Genomic DNA, 24,245 nt, shown 5'->3' with positions numbered 1-24,245 from the left:
CACAGCGGGACCCCTCTGCGTCCCCAGTGGGTCACAGCGGGACCCCTCTGCGTCCCCAGTGGGTCACAGCGGGACCCCTCTGCGTCCCCAGTGGGTCACAGCAGAACAACTGAGTAGTCTCAGAAGTTCTCTCCACTACTTACCAAGCAATGACAGCAACACTCCCTCATATAACCTGACCTTGCTCTCACAGTAGTCACATTTGATTTCCACATTTCCCTCAAGCTCCAGCATTGAGAAATGGCAACACCAAGGATGACACCACCCAAGGTGGAAATGTTATATGAAGAAAAGCCAGCTGTCCTGCTCCATTACTAGGAACATCTATACTAATGTGCTAAACTTCTAAATTCATAATACCATTAATCTTATTTACCTAGTGTATGGGACACCCGTGACCTGCAGGTGGCGCACACATTCCCCATGAAGCAGTATATACAGATGCACTGTGATGTCAGCGAGGATGGCAACTACTGTGTGACCAGTAGCAATGGGTTCAGTGGCCAGGGCTGTGAAGCTACGGTGAGACATTATACGGTGGACTGGGGGGGTGTTGTTCTTCACATATGATTGGCTCTTTGAGATCAGTGGCTTTCAGAGATTTTACTTTAAACCTGGCAACAACACAAGTAAAATCCCCTAAGGCTACTTTCACACTAGCTTCGTACGACGCATGTCGCAATGCGACGTTGCGACGTACCGACACAAACTGTGAGTAGAAAACACAACGGTGGCAGCAGATGCAGTTTTACAACGCATCCGCTGCCCCATTTTGATGTCTGGGGAGGCGGGGCTGAGTTCCGTCCGCGCATGCGCGGTCGGAAATGGCGGACACGAAGCACCAAAAAACGTTACATGTGCCAATCCGTCGCTAATGCAAGTCTATGGAGAAAAAACGCATCCTGCAAGCAATTTTGCAGGATGCGTTTTTTTTCTACAAAACGACGCATTGCGACGTGCAGTGCACGACGCTAGTGTGAAAGTAGCCTTAAAGCCGCTCACCTGTATGCACCTCTCTATGCAGGATCATGCACACCACTAAGCCTTGCCATCGCTTGAAATGGATGACAACAAAGAGACATAGGTTTTAGTCAACAGCACAGCTTATGAAGTCAAACTAAACTTACTGTCCTCTTCACAGCTGTGGGACCTCAGGAAGACTAAAGACATAGTGTGCGAGTATAAGGGACACCTACAAAGCACCACCTCCTGCGTTTTCCTTCCGATAGGTACCTGCGACACCCCACTGGTGGCCACTGCATCACATGACTGCATGGTGAAGATTTGGGAGCGAGATACTGCTGGTATGTGATCAGTCTATAGTACTCTTTGAAGGATGGGGAGATTTATTGTCAGCTTACAATCCTCCCGAAAACATGCAGCTGTAACTGGACACCTGGCTCAGCAGGGGGTCAGTTTCTTGGCTTCAAAGAAGGAATTCAAGCCGCCCCCCCCCCCGCTAGCAACTAGCTTGTACAGGATGACTCCCTGTGGATCTAACTGCTTTGTCCGGGCAGCTTGGATTTCATAAGGAGAATATGGACTTACTGTATGTCCTAGCCACATACCAGTTACATTTTTGAGTTCTCTGGAAGGGGCCGAACACCATCCAGGGTCTCAAGCCGTTTTGGCACCCTAGGGAGGGGAGATATGTAGAATGGCTAGTAGGAACCAGGTAGCAAAGATGTCTTTAGTCTCAACGCGTAGCACGGGCCCGGCCGGATCCAATGGCGCCAAAACCGCCTCCCTAGGACCATCCATTAAGGGGTTAAGACCCATCTTAGGTTTTTGAGTTTTTAGCTGCTAGAGGAAAGGGGAGGGGATTTAGGTTCAGCCCAGAGGGCAGAGGGGAGTGACCCAAAGGGGATAAAGGCTAGTGTAAGGCCATGTGGTCTCTTTCTCTGGTATGCTTGCTGTTCACTTCGAAAGTGGGGGCCACGTCGAGTAACGTGCTGTGAAGGGGCTAGGAAACAGCTGGTAGTCCATGCTCCCTGCAGCCCAGTGCTCACATGATTGAACATCAAACTGGTAATTGACATGATCCATCAGGTTATATCTGTTGTACTTCACGTGTATTTGAATATCTGATCATTGTATATGTATAACCATAGTGTATTGTCTACTGTGCCCTTAAGGCAATTAAATAGATCATTTAACCTTTGGCTGCTGTTTTATCTCGATTCACAAGTCCAAGTTCTTGGCTTAACTTTCCATTCTACCGGGGCTGGTTTCTGGCCCCATATAACCCCGTTAAGGTACAGGACTTATATCTAACGAGGAACTGGTGACAGTCCTATCATGATGACCAGGCGTTTCACTGGTGCCAGTGAAAGGGGCCTCTCAGCCTGTCAGGGTTGTGGGCGAGTGTGGTGCCACGTCAGTGACTACATGGGCCACATCCTCTTACTCCCCATGCCTCCTTGGGCCCGTGTTGACTGGGGGGGGGGGGGGGGGGTGTGTAAAACTGTACCAAGCTGACTTTGTGTCCCAAGGGGGTGCGCAACGTTACGTTTGTGATAGTGGGGAGACTGCATTACGTGATTCTTCTGACGTAATAGTGATGTCAGGCGAGGTGTGGATTCGTCACGTGGTGGCAGCGGTGGGATTCTACTTGATCTCCCTGGTGACAGCCTTCTCACACTTTATGACTTATGTGGTAAGTGAGGCTACATTGCTAGCATGTACCTTCACTTTATAATTGCTGGGTTCTGACCCTGATAATAATGGGCTGCAGTGCTGATTTATATCTGCAGACCCATCTAAATGTTTCTAGCACAACAGCGTTCAAGGCATCCTGGCTGTATGAGGAACTGCCGCCAGTTCTAGAATATGCATTTCCACATAGTATATTGCCCAGCCACATAGTATAATGCCCAGTCACATAGTATACAGCACAGACACGTAATATACTGCTCAGTCACGTAGTATATTGCCCAGCCACGTAGTATATTGCCCAGCCACATAGAATACTGCACAGAGCCACGTAGTATATTGGCCAGTCACGTAGTATGCACCATATCCCTGTTAAAAAAAAAAAAAAAAAATAGTTATATACTCACCGTCCATTGGACCCAGATCGAAGCGGCCGGTTACCGATGCTCCTCGCGCGCTCCGGTCTAAAGAGTGCATTGCGGTCTCGCGAGATGACATAGCGGTCTCGCGAGACCGCAATGCATGGATAGGTCACCGGGGCGTCGCGAGGAGCGTTGGTAACTGGCCGCTTTGATCTGGGGGCCGACGGACGGTGAGTATATAACTATTTTTTATTATTTTTAACATTAGATCTTTTTACTATTCATGCTGCATAGGCCGCATGAATAGTAAAAATTTGGTCACACAGGGTTAATAGCAGCGTTAACCGAGTGCGTTACACCGCGGTCAACGCTGCCATTAACCCTGTGTGAGCGCTGACTGGAGGGGAGTACGGAGCGGGCACTGACTGCGGGGAGGAAGGAGCGGCCATTTTTCTGCCGGACTGTGCCTGTCGCTGATTGGTCGTGGCAAAACAATCAGCGACTTGTATTTCCATGACAGACAGAGGCCGCGACCAATGAATATCCGTGACAGACAGACAGACGGAAGTGACCCTTAGACATATATATATATATATATATGTGCCAAGGAAAAATGAACTTTGCGAATTGGTAAGTCTTACCCCTCAAATTTGTTCCTTTTGGCATAAGGATTCACCATGTAAGATATGTTGACAGGAGAAACATGGGGGATTTTCCACCCCTTTTGGGTCCCTGTCTTTCTGCTGACCATATTGCACTATATATTGGGCTTATGCCTGACCATTTGAGCCAATAATATATTGCAAAGATTGAGACTCTCTCTTTATTATTATAAGAGAGTATTAGTGTGGTTCCCAATGAATAACCTTTGTCTTGTTTTTTAATTTTTTTCACCCATATGATCGTGTCAAGTTATGGGATATAGCTTAATTGATATGGCGTTGGTTTCCCTAATATTAGTTTGCGCAGACATAGATTATAATATTACAAATTCTTGGAAGAGATGTCATAAAGAGGCGCAACAATCTTGACAGGACATTGGGTTTTTGTGCACACTTCCCTTCTGTAATTGTCTCAGAGACGGGGATATGCCTTTAGTAATATGACGCCGCCTCCTTCAGTATAGCTGTACGCAGACACGGACCACAATGCTTTGGGTCCTCGAGTAGACGTCAGACATGCGCTTTAGGAAGACGCCGGAGATATGGCACATGCTGAACTGTAATTGTAAGTGTGCTACTACTTTGTTTCATAAGATTGGGACACCTGAGTTGATCTAATTGATCATTGAGTAAGTTTTAATTATGATCACATTGCACTTTATGCTATTCATGTGTGAATAATGTATTTGGATGAATTTGCTATAAAAGCACTTATGCACTTTTTTTGATCGCTGATGACATTTGCACTGATGTTGGAAAACCATAATTATTGTTAATAATCTAATATGATCGAACATGTGTGTGTTCTATATAAAATCATTTCACTTGTATGTTCATTGCTTGAAAAGGGATACCATATCCGAAACGTTGCCACGCCGCTCAGGCATTAAAGTCCGCTTTTTTCTATTTTTTTTTTTTTTTTGTGCGGTTCTCCTTTTTTCTTCTTCTTTTTATGTATGTATGTGTGTGTAGGTATGTGTGTGGGTATGTATATGTGTATGTGTATATATATATATATATATATATATATATATATATATATATATATATATATATATGTATATATATATTGTACACACCAAGGAAAAATGAACTTTGCGAATTGGTAAGTCTTACCCCTCAAATTTGTTCCTTTTGGCATAAGGATTCACCATGTATGATATGTTGACATTAAATTTAGATTTACCACTTGCTCAAGGCATGTGAATTATTCCATGTTTCTCATTTTCCACAATATTGTACACACAATAACCACTCAGTTTGTCATCATATCTTTAACTGGCTATACTATTTATAATTAAAAAAAACATAGAATGGCAGTAAGCATTCTATTACAGTAAAATATGCATTACACAATTATGTACATTGTACATGTATCAGTACTTGTGTAGCAGTCAGTTCAGTTTTTTGCGTAAATATAATTAATCTGATTGGTAAACGGCATAACATAACATACATAATGTGGGATATGCATGACGATAAATACTAAACAAACATTTAAAACTGCAATATGATGTGTCATTGAGCAACCAGTAAATGATAATTTTCTTTTTTTTTTTAAGAATAGTTATAAAATATCTATGACCAAAAAAGGAACAAAATTAGGAGGTAAGACCTTCAAAAACTTGCTGCTTAATTACTTACTTTTTACCATGCATTTCCTTGAATATATATATATATATATATATTACACTCACCGGCCACTTTATTAGGTACACCATGCTAGTAACGGGTTGGACCCCCTTTTGCCTTCAGAACTGCCTCAATTCTTCGTGGCATAGATTCAACAAGGTGCTGGAAGCATTCCTCAGAGATTTTGGTCCATATTGACATGATGGCATCACACAGTTGCCGCAGATTTGTCAGCTGCACATCCCAAAGATGCTCCATACAAGGCAGGATGGATCCATGCTTTCATGTTGTTTACGCCAAATTCTGACCCTACCATCCGAATGTCGCAGCAGAAATCGAGACTCATCAGAGCAAGCAACGTTTTTCCAATCTTCTACTGTCCAATTTCGATGAGCTTGTACAAATTGTAGCCTCAGTTTCCTGTTCTTAGCTGAAAGGAGTGGTACCCGGTGTGGTCTTCTGCTGCTGTAGCCCATCTGCCTCAAAGTTCGACGCACTGTGCGTTCAGAGATGCTCTTAGGCCTACCTTGGTTGTAACGGGTGGCGATTTGAGTCACTGTTGCCTTTCTATCAGCTCGAACCAGTCTGCCCATTCTCCTCTGACCTCTGGCATCAACAAGGCATTTCCGCCCACAGAACTGCCGCTCACTGGATTTTTTTTCTTTTTCGGACCATTCTCTGTAAACCCTAGAGATGGTTGTGCGTGAAAATCCCAGTAGATCAGCAGTTTCTGAAATACTCAGACCAGCCCTTCTGGCACCAACAACCATGCCACGTTCAAAGGCACTCAAATCACCTTTCTTCCCCATACTGATGCTCGGTTTGAACTGCAGGAGATTGTCTTGACCATGTCTACATGCCTAAATGCACTGAGTTGCCGCCATGTGATTGGCTGATTAGAAATTAAGTGTTAACAAGAAGTTGGACAGGTGTACCTAATAAAGTGGCCAGTGAGTGTGTGTATATATGTATGTATGCGTATATATGTATGTATGTATGTATATATATATATATATATATATATATATATATATATATATATATATATATATATATATATATATATATATATATATATTACATACATACAGACCAAAAGTTTAGACACACCTTCTCATTTAAAGATTTTCCTGTATTTTCATGACTAGGAAAATTGAACATTCACACTGAAGGCATCAAAACTATGAATTAACACGTGTGGAATTATATACTTAATTTCAGTTGTTTCACACTTTTTTGTTATGTCTTATATTCTAGGTTCTTCAAAGTGGCCACCTTTTGCTTTGATGACTGCTTTGCACACTCTTGGCATTCTCTTGATGAGCTTCAAGAGGTAGTCACCGGAAATGGTCTTCCAACAATCTTGAAGGAGTTGCCAGAGATGCTTAGCACTTGTTGGCCCTTTTGCCTTCACTCTGCGGTCCAGCTCACCCCAAACCATCTCGATTGGGTTCAGGTCTGGTGACTGTGAAGGCCAGGTCATCTGGCGTAGCACCCCATCACTCTCCTTCTTGGTCAAATAGTCCTTACACAGCCTGGAGGTGTGTTTGGGGTCATTGTCCTGTTGAAAAATAAATGATGTTCCAACTAAACGCAAACCGGATGGAATAGCATGCCGCTGCAAGATGCTGTGGTAGCCATGCTGGTTCAGTATGCCTTCAATTTTGAATAAATCCCCAACAGTGTCACCAGCAAAGCACCCCCACACCATCACACCTCCTCCTCCATGCATCACGGTGGAAACCACGCATTTAGAGTCCATCCGTTCACCTTTTCTGCGTCGCACAAAGACACGGTGGTTGGAACGGTGGATTTCCACTGGTCTTATGTCCATTCCTTGTGTTCTTTAGCCCCAAAAGTCTCTTCTGCTTGTTGCCTGTCCTTACCAGTGGTTTCCTAGCAGCTATTTTACCATGAAGGCCTGCTGCACAAAGTCTCCTCTTAACCCCTTCCTGACATCTGACGTACTATCCCGTCGAGGTGGGGTGGGCCCGTATGACCACCGACGGGATAGTACGTCATCACCGATCAGTGGCGCTCACGGGGGGAGCGCGGCCGATCGCGGCCGGGTGTCAGCTGCATATCGCAGCTGACATCCGGCACTATGTGCCAGGAGCGGTCACGGACCGCCCCCGGCACATTAACCCCCGGCACACCGCGATCAAACATGATCGCGGTATAGGGAAGCATCGCGCAGGGAGGGGGCTCCCTGCGGGCTTCCCTGAGACCCCCGGAGCAACGCGATGTGATCGCGTTGCTCTGAGGGTCTCCTACCTCCCTCCTCGCCGCAGGTCCCGGATCCAAGATGGCCGCGGCATCCGGGTCCTGCAGGGAGGGAGGTGGCTTACCGAGTGTCTGCTCAGAGCAGACGCTGGTAAGCCTGCAGCCCTGCACAGCAGATCGCAGATCTGGCAGAGTGCTGTGCACACTGCCAGATCAATGATCTGTGATGTCCCCCCCCTGGGACAAAGTAAAAAAGTAAAAAAAAAATTCCCCACATGTGTAAAAAAATAAATAAAAAAAATATCCTAAATAAAGAAAAAAAAAAAAAATATTATTCCCATAAATACATTTCTTTTGCTAAATAAAATAAAAAAACAATAAAAGTACACATATTTAGTACACATATTTAGTATCGCCGCGTCCGTAACGACCCAACCTATAAAACTGCCCCACTAGTTAACCCCTTCAGTAAACACCGTAAGAAAAAAAAAAAAACGAGGCAAAAAACAACGCTTTATTATCATACCGCCGAACATAAAGTGGAATAACACGCGATCAAAAAGACTGATATAAATAACCATGGTACCGCTGAAAATGTCATCTTGTCCCGCAAAAAACGAGCCGCCATACAGCATCATCAGCAAAAAAATAGAAAAGTTATAGTCCTGAGAATAAAGCGATACCAAAATAATTATTTTTTCTATAAAATAGTTTTTATCGTATAAAAGCGCCAAAACATTAAAAAAATGATATAAATGAGATCGCTGTAATCGTACTGACCCGACGAATAAAACTGCTTTATCAATTTTACCAAACGCGGAACGGTATAAACGCCTCCCCCAAAAGAAATTCATGAATAGCTGGTTTTTGATCACTCTACCTCACAAAAATCGGAATAAAAAGCTATCAAAAAATGTCACGTGTCCGAAAATGTTACCAATAAAAACGTCAACTCGTCCCACAAAAAACAAGATCTCACATGACTCTGTGGACTCAAATATGGAAAAATTACAGCTCTCAAAATGTGGTAACGCAAAAAATATTTTTTGCAATGAAAAGCGTCTTTCAGTGTGTGACGGCTGCCAATCATAAAAATCCGCTAAAAAACCCGCTATAAAAGTAAATCAAACCCCCCTTCATCACCCCCTTAGTTAGGGAAAAATTAAAAAATGTATTTATTTCCATTTTCCCATTAGGGTTAGGGTTAGGGCTAGCGTTAGGACTAGAGTTAGGGCTAGGGTTAGGGTTAGGGCTAGGGTTAGGGTTGGGGCTAGGGTTGGGGCTAGGGTTGGGGCTAGGGCTAGGGTTAGGGCTAGGGTTGGGGCTAGGGTTGGGGGTTGGGGCTAGGGTTGGGGCTAGGGTTGGGGCTAGGGTTGGGGCTAGGGTTAGGGCTAGTGTTACGGCTAGTGATAGGGCTAGGGTTATTGCTCGGGTTAGGGCTAGGGTTGGGGCTAGGGTTGGGGCTACAGTTAGGGTTGGGGCTAAAGATAGGGTTAGGGTTTGGATTACATTTACGGTTGGGAATAGGGTTGGGTGTGTCTGGGTTAGAGGAGTGGTTAGGGTTACTGTTGGGATTAGGGTAAGGGGTGTGTTTGGATTAGGGTTTCAGTTATAATTGGGGGGTTTCCACTGTTTAGGCACATCAGGGGCTCTCCAAACGGGACATGGCATCCGATCTGAATTCCAGCCAATTCTGCGTTGAAAAAGGAAAACAGTGCTCCTTCCCTTCAGAGCTCTCCCGTGTGCCCAAACAGGGGTTTACCCCAACATATGGGGTATCAGCGTACTCAGGACAAATTGGACATCATCTTTTGGGGTCCAAGTTCTCCTGCTACCCTTGGGAAAATACAAAACTGGGGGCCAAAAAATAAGTTTTGTGGGAAAAAAAGGATTTTTTATTTTCACGGCTCTGCGTTGTAAACTGTAGTGAAACACTTGGGGGTTCAAAGTTCTCACAACACATCTAGATAAGTTCCTTGGGGGGTCTAGTTTCCGATATGGGGTCACTTGTGGGGGGTTTGTACTGTTTGGGTACATCAGGGGCTCTGCAAATGCAACGTGACGCCTGCAGACCAATCCATTTAAGTCTGCATTCCAAATGGCGCTCCTTCCCTTCCGAGCTCTGTCATGCGCCCAAACAGTGGTTCCCCCCCACATATGGGGTATCAGCGTACTCAGGACAAATTGGACAACAACTTTTGGGGTCCAATTTATCCTGATACCCTTGTGAAAATACAAAACTGGGGGCTAAAAATCATTTTTGTGAAAAAAAAAAGAATTTTTATTTTCACGGCTCTGCATTATAAACTGTAGTGAAACACTTGGGGGTTCAAAGTTCTCACAACACATCTAGATAAGTTCCTTGGGGGGTCTACTTTCCATAATGGTGTCACTTGTGGGGGTTTTTAATGTTTAGGCACATCAGGGGCTCTCCAAACGCAACATGGCAACCCATCTTAATTCCAGTCAATTTTGCATTGAAAAGTAAAATAGCGCTCCTTCCCTTCCGAGCTCTGCTATGCGCCCAAACAGTGGTTTACCCCCACATATGGGGTATCGTCGTACTCAGGACAAATTGCACAACAACTTTTGTGGTCTAATTTCTTCTCTTACCCTTGGGAAAATAAAAAATTGGGGGCGAAAAGATCATTTTTGTGAAAAAATATGATTTTTTATTTTTACGGCTCTGCATTATAAACTTCTGTGAAGCACTTGTTGGGTCAAAGTGCTCAACACACATCTAGATAAGTTCCTTAAGGGGTCTACTTTCCAAAATGGTGTCACTTGTACAGGGTTTCAATGTTTAGACACATCAGGGGCTCTCCAAACGCAACATGGCGTCCCATCTCAATTCCAGTCAATTTTGCATTGAAAAGTCAAATGGCGCTCCTTCCCTTCCGAGCTCTGCCCTGCGCCCAAACAATGGTTTACACCCACATATGGGGTATCAGCGTACTCAGGACAAATTGCACAACAATTTTTCGGGGTCAATTTCTTCTCTTACCCTTGGGAAAATAAAAAATTGGGGGCGAAAAGATCATTTTTGTGAAAAAATATGATTTTTTATTTTTACGGCTCTGCATTATAAACTTCTGTGAAGCACTTGGTGGGTCAAAGTGCTCACCACACATCTAGATAAGATCCTTAGGGGGTCTACTTTCCAAAATGGTGTCACTTGTGGGGGGTTTCAGTGTTTAGGCACATCAGGGGCTCTCCAAATGCAACATGGCGTCCCATCTCAATTCCAGTAAATTTTGCATTGAAAAGTCAAATGGCGCTCCTTTCCTTCCGAGCTCTGCCATGCGCCCAAACAGTGGTTTACCACCACATATGGGGTATCAGCGTACTCAGGACAAATTGTACAACAAATTTTGGGGTCTATTTTCTCCTGTTACCCTTGGTAAAATAAAACAAATTGGAGCTGAAATAAATTTTGTGTGAAAAAAAGTTAAATGTTTATTTTTATTTAAACATTCCAAAAATTCCTGTGAAACACCTGAAGGGTTAATAAACTTTTTGAAAGTGGTTTTGAGTACCTTGAGGGGTGCAGTTTTTAGAATGGTGTCACACTTGGGTATTTTCTATCATATAGACCCCTCAAAATTACTTCAAATGAGATGTGGTCCCTAAAAAAAATGGTGTTGTAAAAATGAGAAATTGCTGGTCAACTTTTAACCCTCATAACTCCGTCACAAAAAAAAATTTTGGTTCCAAAATTGTGCTGATGTAAAGTAGACGTGGGAAATGTTACTTATTAAGTATTCTGCGTGACATATGTCTGTGATTTAAGGGCATAAAAATTCAAAGTTGGAAAATTGCGAAATTTTCAAAATTTTCGCCAAATATTCGTTTTTTTCACATATAAACGCAAGTTATATCGAAGAAATTTTACCACTATCATGAAGTACAATATGTCACGAGAAAACAGTGTCTGAATCGCCAAGATCCGTTGAAGCATTCCAGAGTTATAACCTCATAAAGGGACAGTGGTCAGAATTGTAAAAATTGGCCCGGTCATTAACGTGCAAACCACCCTTGGGGGTGAAGGGGTTAAGGGCTTGTTTCCATTTGCGAGAAACACGTCCGTGTCTCGCATGTGGAAACCAAGCTCTGGTGCCGGCACTTGGGAGCGGAGCGTGCGGCCGCATAGGAACACATGGAGCCGCACGCTCCGCTCTGGAGTGCCGGCTCCACAGCTTGGTTTCCACATGCGAGATACGGACGTGTGCCTCGCATGTGGAAATGAGCCCTAACAGTTGTTGTAGAGATGTGTCTGCTGCTAGAACTCTGTGTGGCATTGACCTGGTCTCTAATCTGAGCTGCTGTTAACCTGCGATTTCTGAGGCTGGTGACTGGGATAAACTTATCCTCAGAAGCAGAGGTGACTCTTGGTCTTCCTTTCCTGGGGCGGTCCTCATGTGAGCCAGTTTCTTCGTAGCGCTTGATGGTTTTTGCCACTGCACTTGGGGACACTTTCAAAGTTTTCCCAATTTTTCATACTGACTGACCTTCATTTCTTAAAGTAATGATGGCCACTTGTTTTTCTTTACTTAGCTGCTCTTTTCTTGCCATAATACAAATTCTAACAGTCTCTTCAGTAGGACTATCAGCTGTGTATCCACCAGACTTTTGCACAACACAACTGATGGTCCCAACTCCATTTATAAGGCAAGAAATCCCACATATTAAATCTGACAGGGCACACCTGTGAATTGAAAACCATTCCCGCTGACTACCTCTTGAAGCTCATCAAGAGAGTGTGCAAAGCAGTCATCAAAGCAAAAGGTGGCTTACTTTGAAGAACCTAGAATATAAGTCATATTTTCAGTTGCTTCACACTATTTTGTTAAAATTCCACATGTGTTAATTCATAGTTTTGATGCCTTCAGTGTGAATGTATGTACAATTCTCATAGTCATGAAAATACAGAAAAATCTTTAAATGAGACGGTGTCCAAACTTTTGGTCTGTACCGTGTGTGTGTGTGTGTGTGTGTGTGTATGTGTGTATATGTATATATATATATATATATATACACTAAGATATCACTGAATGAAATATTCAGTTGTAAATCTTTATTCATTACATAGTGGAATGTGTTGAGAACAATAAAACCTAAAAATGGTCAACGTAAATCACAACTAATATCCCACGGAGGTCGAATGATGCTCAAAATCAAAGTGGAAAATTAAGTTACAGGCTGATACAACTTCAGTGGAAATGCCTCAAGACAAGGAAATGATGCTCAGTAGTGTGTGTGGCCTCCTCGTGCCTGTATGACCTCCCTACAGTGCCTGTGCATGCTCCTGAGGAGGCGGCGGATGGTCTCCTGAGGGATCGCCTCCCACACCTGGATTAAAGCATCCGCCAACTCCTGGACAGTCTGTGGTGCAACGTGACGTTGGTTGATGGTGCGAGACATGATGTCCCAGATGTGTTCAATCGGATTCAGGTCTGGGGAATGGGCGGGCCAGTCCATAGCTACAATGCCTTCATATTGCAGGAACTGCTGACACACTCCAGCCACATGAGGTCTGGCATTGTCCTGCATTAGAAGGAACCCAGGGCCAACCGCACCAGCATATGGTCTCACAATGGGTCTGAGGATCTCATCTCGATACCTAATGGCAGTCAGGCTACCTCTGGCGAGCACATGGAGGGCTGTGCGGCTCTCCAAAGAAATGCCACCCCACACCATTACTGACCCACTGCCAAACCGGTCATGCTGACGGATGTTGCAGGCAGCAGATCGCTCTCCACGGCGTCTCCAGACTCTGTCACGTCTGTCACATGTGCTCAGTGTGAACCTGCTTTCATCTGAGGACGCCAGTGGCGAATTTGCCAATTCTGGTGTTCTGTGGCAAATGCCAAGCTTCCTGCACAGTGTCGGGCTGTGAGCACAACCTCCATCTGTGGACGTCGGGCACTCAGACCATCCTCATGGAGTCAGTTTCTAACCGTTTGTGTAGACACATGCACATTTGTGGCCTGATGCAGGTCATTTTGCAGGGCTCTGGCAGTGCTCCTCCTATTCCTTCTTGCACGAAGGCTGAGGTAGCGGTCCTGCTGCTGGGTTGTTGCCCTCCTACAGCCTCCTCCACGTCTCCTAGTGTACTGGCCTGTCTCCTGGTAGCGCCTCCAGCCTCTGGACACTACACTGACAGACACAGCAAACCTTGCCACAGCTCACATTGATGTGCCATCCTGGATGAGCTCCACTACCTGAGCCACTTGTGTGGGTTGTAGAGTCCGTCTCATACTACCACGAGTATGAAAGCACAACCAACATTCAAAAGTGACCAAAACATCAGCCAGAAAGCATTGGTACTGAGATGTGGTCTGTGGTCCCCACCTGCAGAACCACTCCTTTATTGAGTGTGTCTTGATAATTGCCAATAATGTTCATCTGTTGTCTATTCCATTTGCACAACAGCACGTGAAATTGATTGTGAATCAGTGTTGCTTCCTAAGTGGACAGTTTGATTTCACAGAAGATTGATTTACTTGGAGTTATATTCTGTTGTTTAAGTGTTCCCTTTAGTTTTTTGAGCAGTGTGTGTATATGTGTGTGTGTGTATGTATGTATAATATATATATATATATATATATATATATATATATATATATATATATATATATATATATATATATATATATATATATATATATTATTTCTACTTTGCTAGCCAGTATTGTGGAGAATGTAGTCCAAACTTATGTACAGAATTAATTTCCCACAGCGCATCAAAGCATTGACCAAATGAATAGTTTGGCACAAGGCTATTTCTAACAATCCCCCCCTCCTTACAAGTATGTGTCCCAAATACGCAGAGGGGAATAGGTCCCATTGAACCCTGCTGTTTTAAACAGCTGACTTGTGCCCGTAACAGCCCCAAGTGGAATCGCGATCCATCCGCGGCTATTAACCCGTTACCCGTCAAACTCTTGACAGCGGCATTTAACATGCGCTTCCGGCAAGCGCGCTGGAAATTCACCCATCGGTGACCCCCTTCCTGTGATCCCGGGTCACTGATAGGTTGGCATGACAACCAGAGGTTGTCCGGTGGTCCGCGCTCATAGCAAGTCAGCAATTCTGCTACATTCGGGCAATCTGATCTTCACCTGTATGTAGCAAAGCCGATCGGGCTGTGGCAGTTTCTAGCCTCCCATGGAGACTATTGAAGCATGCCAAAAGTGGGAAAGAACAAAGTTTTTAAAAATATGAAAAAAATATAAAAATTTAACCGTTCAAATCACCCCCCTTTCGCCCCATTCAAAATAAAACCATTAAAATCAAACCTACATATATTTGGTATCGCCGCGTTCAGAACCACCCGATCTATCAATAAAAAAAAAAAAGGATTAACTTGATCGCAAAACATCGTAGCAAGAAAAAGTAAAAATGCCAGAATTACGTTTTTTTGGTCGCCACGACATTGCATTAAAATGCAATAACGGGCGATCAATAGATTGTATCTGCACCAATATGGTATCAATAAAAAATCGTCAGCTCGGCACGCAAAAAAAAATAAGCCCTCACCCGACCCCAGATCACGAAAAATGGAGACGCTACGGGTATCGGAAAATGGCACAATTTTTTTTTTTTTTTAACAAACATTGGATTTCTTTTTTTCACCACCTAAATAAAAAAGAACCTAGACATGTTTGGTGTCTATAAACTTGTAATGACCTAGAGAATCATAATGACCGGTCATTTTAGCATTTGGTGAACATGGTAAAAAAAATCCCCAAATTCGTTGTGGAATTGCACTTTTTTTTGCAATTTCACCGCACTTGGAATTTCTTTTCTTGTTTTTGAGTACACAATATGGTAAAACCAGTGGTGTCCTTCAAAAGTACAACTTGTCCCACAAAAAACAAGCCCTCACATGGCCATATTGATGGAGAAATAAAAAAAGTTATGGCTCTGGGCAGAAGGGGAGCGAAAAACGGAAGCGCAAAAAACGAAAATGGGCTGCGGCGCGAAGGGGTTAATATACCCCATCTGTTTCTCACCAATGCAGGCGCAGAGTCATGCACATCAGGCAATTGGCCAGCCTACTTTGACCAAACTAGGTCTAATATACGTGGCCTTGTAATCTGAGAGCTAACGGGACAGCAGTAACTTCTGAACACAGCTTTGACTGTGACTGGAGCATAATTGAAGCTCCAGACCAGAATGTGATCAGTGAGTATTAATCTTACAGATGTATTTTTCTCTTTTCTTTGCTGGCTCATCATGGTTTGCTTCTTTCCCTCTCTCCCCAGTGTGTGTGAGCAGCCTGTTCCTGGACGGCTCGGGGCCCCTTTCGTCTTTGGCGGTCTGTGATAATTCATCCATTCTGTGTGGCAGCTTCAACTCCGGGATCCAGTCCCTGCACATAGACTGCAGCAGAGGAGCCGCACTGCAACGGGTGGCAAACTTCTAACTGGGGGTGCCGCAGAACGTCCCCCTCCCCACCAAGGGTCCGATCACTGCAGCGAGGATATCCACATTGTGTATGGGATAAAGGGGCGGCTATTAGCTCTAAGCACTTGTACAGACTCATCACACCACACGATGGCGCTCCTGTCCGGTCCTGCTGCTTGGCGTGATCTCAGTGGAGTCAGTGAAAGATTAGAAGTAAAACATGGCAGCTCAGTAGATGGTAATATTTCACATGGCGGGGGTCCTGGGACATCATTTGAGAGATGTAGCACTGCCTATCCGCGATCTGTCCTCCTGATGAACACCCACACTTGAAGCTGTTTCCATTAGTGGCCCCGCACTTAGATCTGTAACAGCCAATATTTTTGTAGATTTTTTTAATGTCTGTGAATCTGGATTATTACTGTATATTTGGTGTATTGACAGAAGCGGTTATCGCACCACTGGACCTGGGGAGATTGGCGGCCGCCGGCACTTGTGGAGTTGCTGATTTCCTGGGTGAATAATCTGGTAGGAAGAATCCTTTAGTTGCTGGAGGATCTGCCATTAAGCCGTAGACTCTCCTCATAGATGAGCGGTTTTCTCTTATTTTATTGTTCACCCAGATGATAAGCAGGTCGCAGGCAGCCACTGATCTCCCAGAACCCAATGGACAAGTGTTTTTTTTTTTTTATTAGAATATTTGTTACTGCAAAAGCATCTGTGTATTTTTTTCCTGCAGATTGGTGCAGAGAGGTGGGTGAGATCCTTGTCAAATAAATCCCTTACAAGGCACAAGGGGCAAATCTGCAGCAAGATCTGCTTTTTTTTCACATGTGGATTTTGCAGCAGATTTGAAGCAAACTTTAGATGGGTACTATGGATGATGGGATTGGGCTAGAGTTGAGCAAAAAGATTCACAGGACCCTGGCACAGCGGCCATGTTGTAAGTCCGTGCCCACCGGAGCAGAGCCCTGCAAACCTCCTACCTGCCGACACCTCCGGCTCCTCACTAGTAGTCCCAGCATGACAGACTCACCATGCCTACTGATCAGAAGAGGCGCCAGGATACCGGTAAGAAGGAGGTTCACCACCCTCTGGTCTGGGCTACAGACTACCGATGTGGCATCTCGGCAAGAGTCCTGCAAATCTTTTCACTTAACTCTTGATTGGATTAAGTTTTTTTTTTTTTTTTTTTTTTTACACTTTCTCATTTAGATGGGGGTTTTTAAAATCTTTATAATATTTTAGACCTATTCATTTATCACCTTTTTTTAGGATCTCTGCTTACTGTCAGGGAATGGGAACACGTCCTGGGCTCACACGGCTGCAGGGCTCACTAGCGGGAGGTCTGATGCATGGTAACCAGCCATCACTTTTGGTGAGCAGCACGTTAACAAGCTTAACAGCAGGAATAATTCCTTTCACTTTCAGCAAGCAGAGATCTTGAAAATCAGGAGACATCAATACACGAAGTACACTGCTCAAAAAACTAAAGGGAACACTAAAATCCCACATCCTAGATATCACTGAATGAAGTATTCCAGTTGTAAATCTTTATTCATTACATAGTGGAATGTGTTGAGAACAGGAAAACCTAAAAATAATCAACGTAAATCACAACTAATATCCTATGTATGTCTGGAGTTGGAATGATGCTCAAAATCAAAGTGGAAAATCAAATTACATGATGATCCAACTTCAGTGGAAATGTCTCAAGACAAAGAAATGATGCTCAGTAGTGTGTGGCCTCCACGTGCCTGTATGACCTCCCTACAATGCCTGGGCATGCTCCTGATGAGGCGGCGGATGTTCTCCTGAGGGATCTCCTCCCAGACCTGGACTAAAGCATCCGCCAACTCCTGGACAGTCTGTGGTGCAACGTGACGTTGGTGGATGGTGCGAGACTTGATGTCCTAGATGTGTTCAATCGGATTCAGGTCTGAGGAACGGACGGGCCAGTCCATAGCTTCAATGCCTTCATCTTGCAGGAACTGCTGACACACTCCAGCCACTTGAAGCCTAGCATTGTCCTGCATTAGGAGGAACCCAGGGCTAACCGCACCAGCATATGGTCTCACAAGGGGTCTGAGGATCTCATCTCCGTACCTAATGGCAGTCAGGCTGCCTCTGGCGAGCACATGGAGGGCTGTGCGGCTCTCCAAAGAAATGCCACCCCACACCATTACTGACCCACTGCCAAACCGGTCATGCTGACGGATGTTGCAGGCAGCAGATCGCTCTCCACTGCGTCTCCAGACTCTGTCACATGTGCTCAGTGTGAACCTGCTTTCATCTGTGAAGAGCACAGGGCGCCAGTGGCGAATTTGCGAATCCTGGGTGTTCTGTGGCAAATGCCAAGTGTTCTGCACGGTGTTGGGCTGTGAGCACAACCCCCCATCTGTGGACGTCGGGCACTCAGTCCATCCTCATGGAGCCGGTTTCTAACTTTGTGCAGACACATGCACATTTGTGGCCTGCTGGAAGTCATTTTGCAGGCTTCTGGCAGTGCTCCTCCTGTTCCTCCTTGCACAAAGGCTGAGGTAGCGGTCCTGTTGCTGGGTTGTTGCCCTCCTAAGGCCGCCCCAACTTCTCCTGGTGTACAGGCCTGTCTCCTTGTAGCGCCTCCAGTCTCTGGACACTACGCTGACAGACACAGCAAACCTTTCCACAGCGCACATTGCCATCCTGGATGAGCTGCACTACCTGAGCCACTTGTGTGGGTTGTAGAGTCCATCTCATGCTACCATGAGTGTGAAAGCACAACTAACATTCAAAAGTGACCAAAACATCAGCCAGAAAGCATTGGTACTGAGATGTGGTCCCCACCTGCAGAACCACTCCTTTATTGAGTGTCTTGATAACTGCAAATAATTTATTTCTGTTTTGTCTATTCCATTTTCACAACAGCATGTGACATTGATTGTCAAACATTTTTGCTTCATAAGTGGAAAGTTTGATTTCACAGAAGCTTGATTTACTTGGAGTTATGTTCTGTTATTTAAGTGTTCCCTTTATTTTTCTGAGCAGCGTATATTACTAGTTTATATAACTTTGAATTATATGCAAAAAAATTGAATATTATGGCATATTGTGTATCTTCACTGAATTGGCCGCAGTGGGGTAATGTCGGGAACCCCCTTTAGCTGTTCAGGAGCCTGTAGCCGGTAATTGGAGGGAGCTTACAGACACGATACAGACCCCTAAGTAGTTTATTGGGCTAAGAAGAGCACTTATTTTTACCATCTGTTTTTGCATATATGTTAATGTGCATAGTAACATTCCTTTTAATCCAGTGCCTGAAATTCCAGCAGTCCAGCATAAAACTGTACGATCAGAAACAGAGTACCCACTAAGTGACAAAAGCAGTTTCTGTGACAATGCGGTGAGGTTTGGAGGTTCTCTTCCCTAGCAGGTTAGTGGTGAATTGTCGACTGATCCAGAATGTCTGATAATCCAGCAGCGGTGATGGTCCTGTAGTTCTGATTAGACCGTATAATGTTTACATTTTGTATTTAGGCCTGTGAGATAGATGCGTACATGTCCATGTACTGTGTGTAGAGATGACCATACTGTGAGGCTTTAATACATTGTGGATCCATGTTGTTCATATGGAAATTCTGAATAAAGTAGATACTTCTGATCTCTACTTTGCCTATTGTGATTTTATTTTATAAATTTAAAAAAAAGAACTATGATCAAAGGCTTTCCTTTGATGCTTCAAGTCTGGACCCCAGAGAAAGTAATGGCAAAGCTAGACAAGGGTCAACTCAATGGAGCCTAGTGAAGGGGTATGATGAAAGGGGCGCTGTACAATCACATGATGCCCGCAGAACATTGCCCCCTTATGCTACAAAACATTACCTGGTTGCACTGCTCTGTTGGCTTATCTTCTTTCCATGGTGCCACCTCTTTCCCGATTCCTAATGTAAGGGACGCCTCCTGCCGACCATATGTTTTCAGTACTGTTTGAACAAACAGGTCTCATTTCATTGCTCCATGGCCCCGCACCCCCTTTCTATCATAGCTATGATGCACTGTATGTCCTGACACCTTTCTAGACTAGCTGCAATGCTCTGCGGGTCCTGACACCTCTATCATAGCTGCGATGCTGTGTCCCGACCCCTTTCTGTCCTAGCTGCGATGCTCTGCGTGTCCCGACACCTTTCTATCATAGCTGCGATGCTCCCTGTCCCTCCCCTCCATCATAGCTGCGATGCTCCGTGTCCCTCGCCCTCCCCCTCTATCATAGCTGCCATGCTCTGCATGTCCTGACCCCTTTCTATCATAGCTGTGATGCTGTGTCCTGACCCCTTTCTATCATAGCTGCGATGCTCTGTGTCCTGACCCCTTTCTACAATAGCTGCGATGCTCTGTGTCCTGACCCCTTTCTATCATAGCTGCGATGTTTTGTGTCCCGACCCCTTTCTATCATAGCTGCGATGCTCTGTGTCCTGACCCCTTTCTACCATAGCTGCGATGCTGTGTCCCGACCCCTTTCTACCATAGCTGCGATGCTGTGTCCTGACCCCTTTCTATCATAGCTGTGATGCTCTGTGTCCCGACCCCTTTCTATCATAGCTGCGAAGCTCTGTGTCCTGACCCCTTTCTACCATAGCTGCGATGCTGTGTCCCGACCCCTTTCTACCATAGCTGCGATGCTCTGTGTCCTGACCCCTTTCTATCATAGCTGCGATGCTCCTTGTCCCGACCACTTTCTATCATAGCTGCGATGCTGTGTCCTGAACCCTTTCTGTCATAGCTGCGATGCTCTGTGTCCTGACCCCTTTCTTTCATAGCTGCGATTCTGTGTCCCGACCCCTTTCTGTCCTAGCTGCGATGCTCTGCGTGTCCCGACACCTTTCTATCATAGCTGCGATGCTCCGTGTCCCTCCCCTCCATCATAGCTGCGATGCTCCGTGTCCCGACCCCTCCCCCTCTATCATAGCTGCCATGCTCTGCATGTCCTGACCCCTTTCTATCATAGCTGTGATGCTGTGTCCTGACCCCTTTCTATCATAGCTGCGATGTTTTGTGTCCCGACCCCTTTATCATAGCTGCGATGCTGTGTCCCGACCCCTTTCTACCATAGCTGCGATGCTGTGTCCTGACCCCTTTCTGTCATAGCTGCGATGCTCTGTGTCCTGACCCCTTTCTATAATAGCTGCGATGCTCTGTGTCCCGACCCCTTTCTACCATAGCTGCGATGCTGTGTCCTGACCCCTTTCTGTCATAGCTGCGATGCTCTGTGTACTGACCCCTTTCTATCATAGCTGCGATGCTCTGTGTCCTGACCCCTTTCTACCATAGCTGCGATGCTCTGTGTCCTGACCCCTTTCTATCATAGCTGCGATGTTTTGTGTCCCGACCCCTTTCTATCATAGCTGCGATGCTCTGTGTCCTGACCCCTTTCTACCATAGCTGCGATGCTGTGTCCCGACCCCTTTCTACCATAGCTGCGATGCTGTGTCCTGACCCCTTTCTATCATAGCTGTGATGCTCTGTGTCCCGACCCCTTTCTATCATAGCTGCGAAGCTCTGTGTCCTGACCCCTTTCTACCATAGCTGCGATGCTGTGTCCCGACCCCGTTCTACCATAGCTGCGATGCTGTGTCCTGACCCCTTTCTATCATAGCTGCGATGCTCCTTGTCCCGACCACTTTCTATCATAGCTGCGATGCTGTGTCCTGACCCCTTTCTGTCATAGCTGTGATGCTCTGTGTCCTGACCCCTTTCTTTCATAGCTGCGATTCTCTGTGTCCCGACCCCCTTTCTGTCCTAGCTGCGATGCTCTGCGTGTCCTGACACCTTTCTATCATAGCTGCGATGCTCCGTGTCCCTCCCCTCCATCATATCTGCGATGCTCCGTGTCCCGACCCCTCCCCCTCTATCATAGCTGCCATGCTCTGCATGTCCTGACCCCTTTCTATCATAGCTGTGATGCTCTGTGTCCTGACCCCTTTCTATCATAGCTGTGAAGCTCTGTGTCCTGACCCCTTTCTACCATAGCTGCGATGCTGTGTCCCGACCCCTTTCTGCCATAGCTGCGATGCTGTGTCCTGACCCCTTTCTATCATAGCTGCGATGCTCCTTGTCTCGACCACTTTCTATCATAGCTGCGATGCTGTGTCCTGACCCCTTTGTCATAGCTGCGATTCTCTGTGTCCCGACCCCTTTCTGTCCTAGCTGCGATGCTCTGCGTGTCCCGACACCTTTCTATCATAGCTGCGATGCTCCGTGTCCCTCCCCTCCATCATAGCTGCGATGCTCCGTGTCCCTCCCCCTCCCCCTCTATCATATGCTCTGTGTCCTGACCCCTTTCTATCATAGCTGTGATGCTCTGTGTCCTGACCCCTTTCTATCATAGCTGCGATGCTCTGTGTCCTGACCCCTTTCTACCATAGCTGCGATGCTGTGTCCTGACCCCTTTCTACCATAGCTGCGATGCTGTGTCCTAACCCCTTTCTATCATAGCTGCGATGCTCTGTGTCCTGACCCCTTTCTATCATAGCTGCGATGCTCCTTGTCCCGACCACTTTCCACCATAGCTGCGATGCTGTCCTGACCCCTTTCTATCATAGCTGTGATGCTCTGTGTCCTGACCCCTTTCTATCATAGCTGCGAAGCTCTGTGTCCTGACCCCTTTCTACCATAGCTGCGATGCTGTGTCCCGACCCCTTTCTGCCATAGCTGCGATGCTGTGTCCTGACCCCTTTCTATCATAGCTGCGATGCTCTGTATCCTGACCCCTTTCTATCATAGCTGCGATGCTCCTTGTCCCGACCACTTTCTATCATAGCTGCGATGCTGTGTCCCGACCCCTTTCTGTCCTAGTTGTGATACTCTGCCTGTCCTGACACCTTTTATCATAGTCAGCAGTACATTTAACAGTAATTTGGGGTCATGTTGCTCTTCTGTAGGATCGGACCAGGAGGCTTCCCACCCTTTCGACACCTTGATCAGCCTTGGATGCCCATGACTTTTGCTGGTGCGTAATGTATCCTTCCTCCAGCAGAGGGCAGAACAGATTTCCACCTTGCAGTATTATAGGTGTGTTTGCCCACGTTCCTGCATTTTATAGCTTTATCTACCAATTTATTGAGTAACCCTTTTTATGCCATATTTTTTGATAACTAGTAGGAATCCTAATATTTTTTTCTGATTCTAATATGTCTACTGTTATGTTTAACTATAGTTTAGAGTTGTGAGACGGAGCCTGAAGCGAGGAGGGAGGATGCGGTAAGTGAGATTGATGGTGCTGCATGGACACTTATGGGAATTGCTCCACTAAGATATGTGTAAGGGTGATTATATCGTGAGAGTGGTGGTCAATTCACAATATGAAAAGTCTGGTGTATATTATGAGGTTCTGCAGCAGATGAGGCGTAAACTGTGATATTCTGCAAACTCAGATCCTCATAATACACCTCAGCTGCTGCAGAACCTCTGTAGTACGCATCTCAGCTGCTGCAGAACCTCCATAGTATGTATCTCAGCTGCTGCAGAACCTCCATAGTATGCACCTCAGCTGCTGCAGAACCTCTATTGTGCGCACCTCAGCTGCTGCAGAACCTCTATAGTACGCACCTCAGCTGCTGCAGAACCTCATAGTACACACCTCAGCTGCCAAAACAAAGCTCCATGTGACTTGGTGATGACTGTGGGACCTGACATAGTTGCGGCTCCTGTGATAGGGCTAGTGCTTATAATTGTATTGGGGTCCTTTATGATAAATTTCTATAGTTCGGCACCTTTGTGTCCTGTGATCCGCACCCTTTGCCCTTTACATTGCTGTAGGGGAGCACTCCCATCATTCACTGGAGGAGCAGGTCCTGCTTTGCATGTGCTTTGAATGCAGCTGGGCTCGTGTTTGGTGTCGTACTCCTCCATTGTGTTTGTGAATGTCCTGCTCCGGCTGCTACAAGCCTCGTCTTGCCCTAATTACACCCTATTCAGCGGCTGCTATTCATTCTATGGGTACACACTTAGTAACAACCCGCACCCACTGTTCCTGAGCTACACAGGGTGATGACCGGTGTCTGCACCTCTGAATTTGTCATCGGAGATTATGTTGTATTGGATCATATGCAAACAAACTGCAAAGTCAGGAGGGCAGAGGGAACGAGGTACATTCGGAAAGGCAGAAGGTACAGTCAGGGAGGCACAGGGTACGGTCAGGAGGGCACGAGGTACATTCGGAAAGGCACAAGGTACTGTTAGGAAGGCACAGGGTATGGTCAGGAGGCACAGGGCACAAGGTACAGTTGGAAGGGTACAAGGTACAGTCAGGAGGGCACAAGGTTCGGTC

The 24,245-nt window shown here is 45.6% G+C and overlaps 1 protein-coding gene across 6 annotated transcripts in view; it reads left to right on the top strand.

The window, feature by feature from the left end:
* Nucleotides 1-24,245, top strand: part of WDR31 (WD repeat domain 31) — a 40,012-nt gene that overhangs the window by 7,343 nt on the left and 8,424 nt on the right. For 4 of the 6 annotated variants that reach the window (XM_077283942.1, XM_077283944.1, XM_077283947.1 and 1 more), the window contains 5 exons: nt 381-522; nt 1,142-1,304; nt 15,799-19,352; nt 22,858-22,987; nt 23,133-23,176. In XM_077283942.1, coding sequence (XP_077140057.1) covers nt 381-522; nt 1,142-1,304; nt 15,799-15,959 — 466 coding nt within the window. In that variant the 3' untranslated portion in view covers nt 15,960-19,352; nt 22,858-22,987; nt 23,133-23,176. Of the gene's footprint in view, nt 1-380; nt 523-1,141; nt 1,305-15,798; nt 19,587-22,857; nt 22,988-23,132; nt 23,177-24,245 lie in introns of those variants that run through there. The other 2 variants (XM_077283946.1, XM_077283941.1) reach the window with 1 other exon arrangement.

Source organism: Ranitomeya variabilis, chromosome 2, assembly GCF_051348905.1.
Source record: "Ranitomeya variabilis isolate aRanVar5 chromosome 2, aRanVar5.hap1, whole genome shotgun sequence".
NCBI lineage: Eukaryota > Metazoa > Chordata > Amphibia > Anura > Dendrobatidae > Ranitomeya > Ranitomeya variabilis.
The sequence above is the reverse complement of the archived record's forward strand: the minus strand, read 5'-3'. Positions and strand labels throughout refer to the sequence as shown.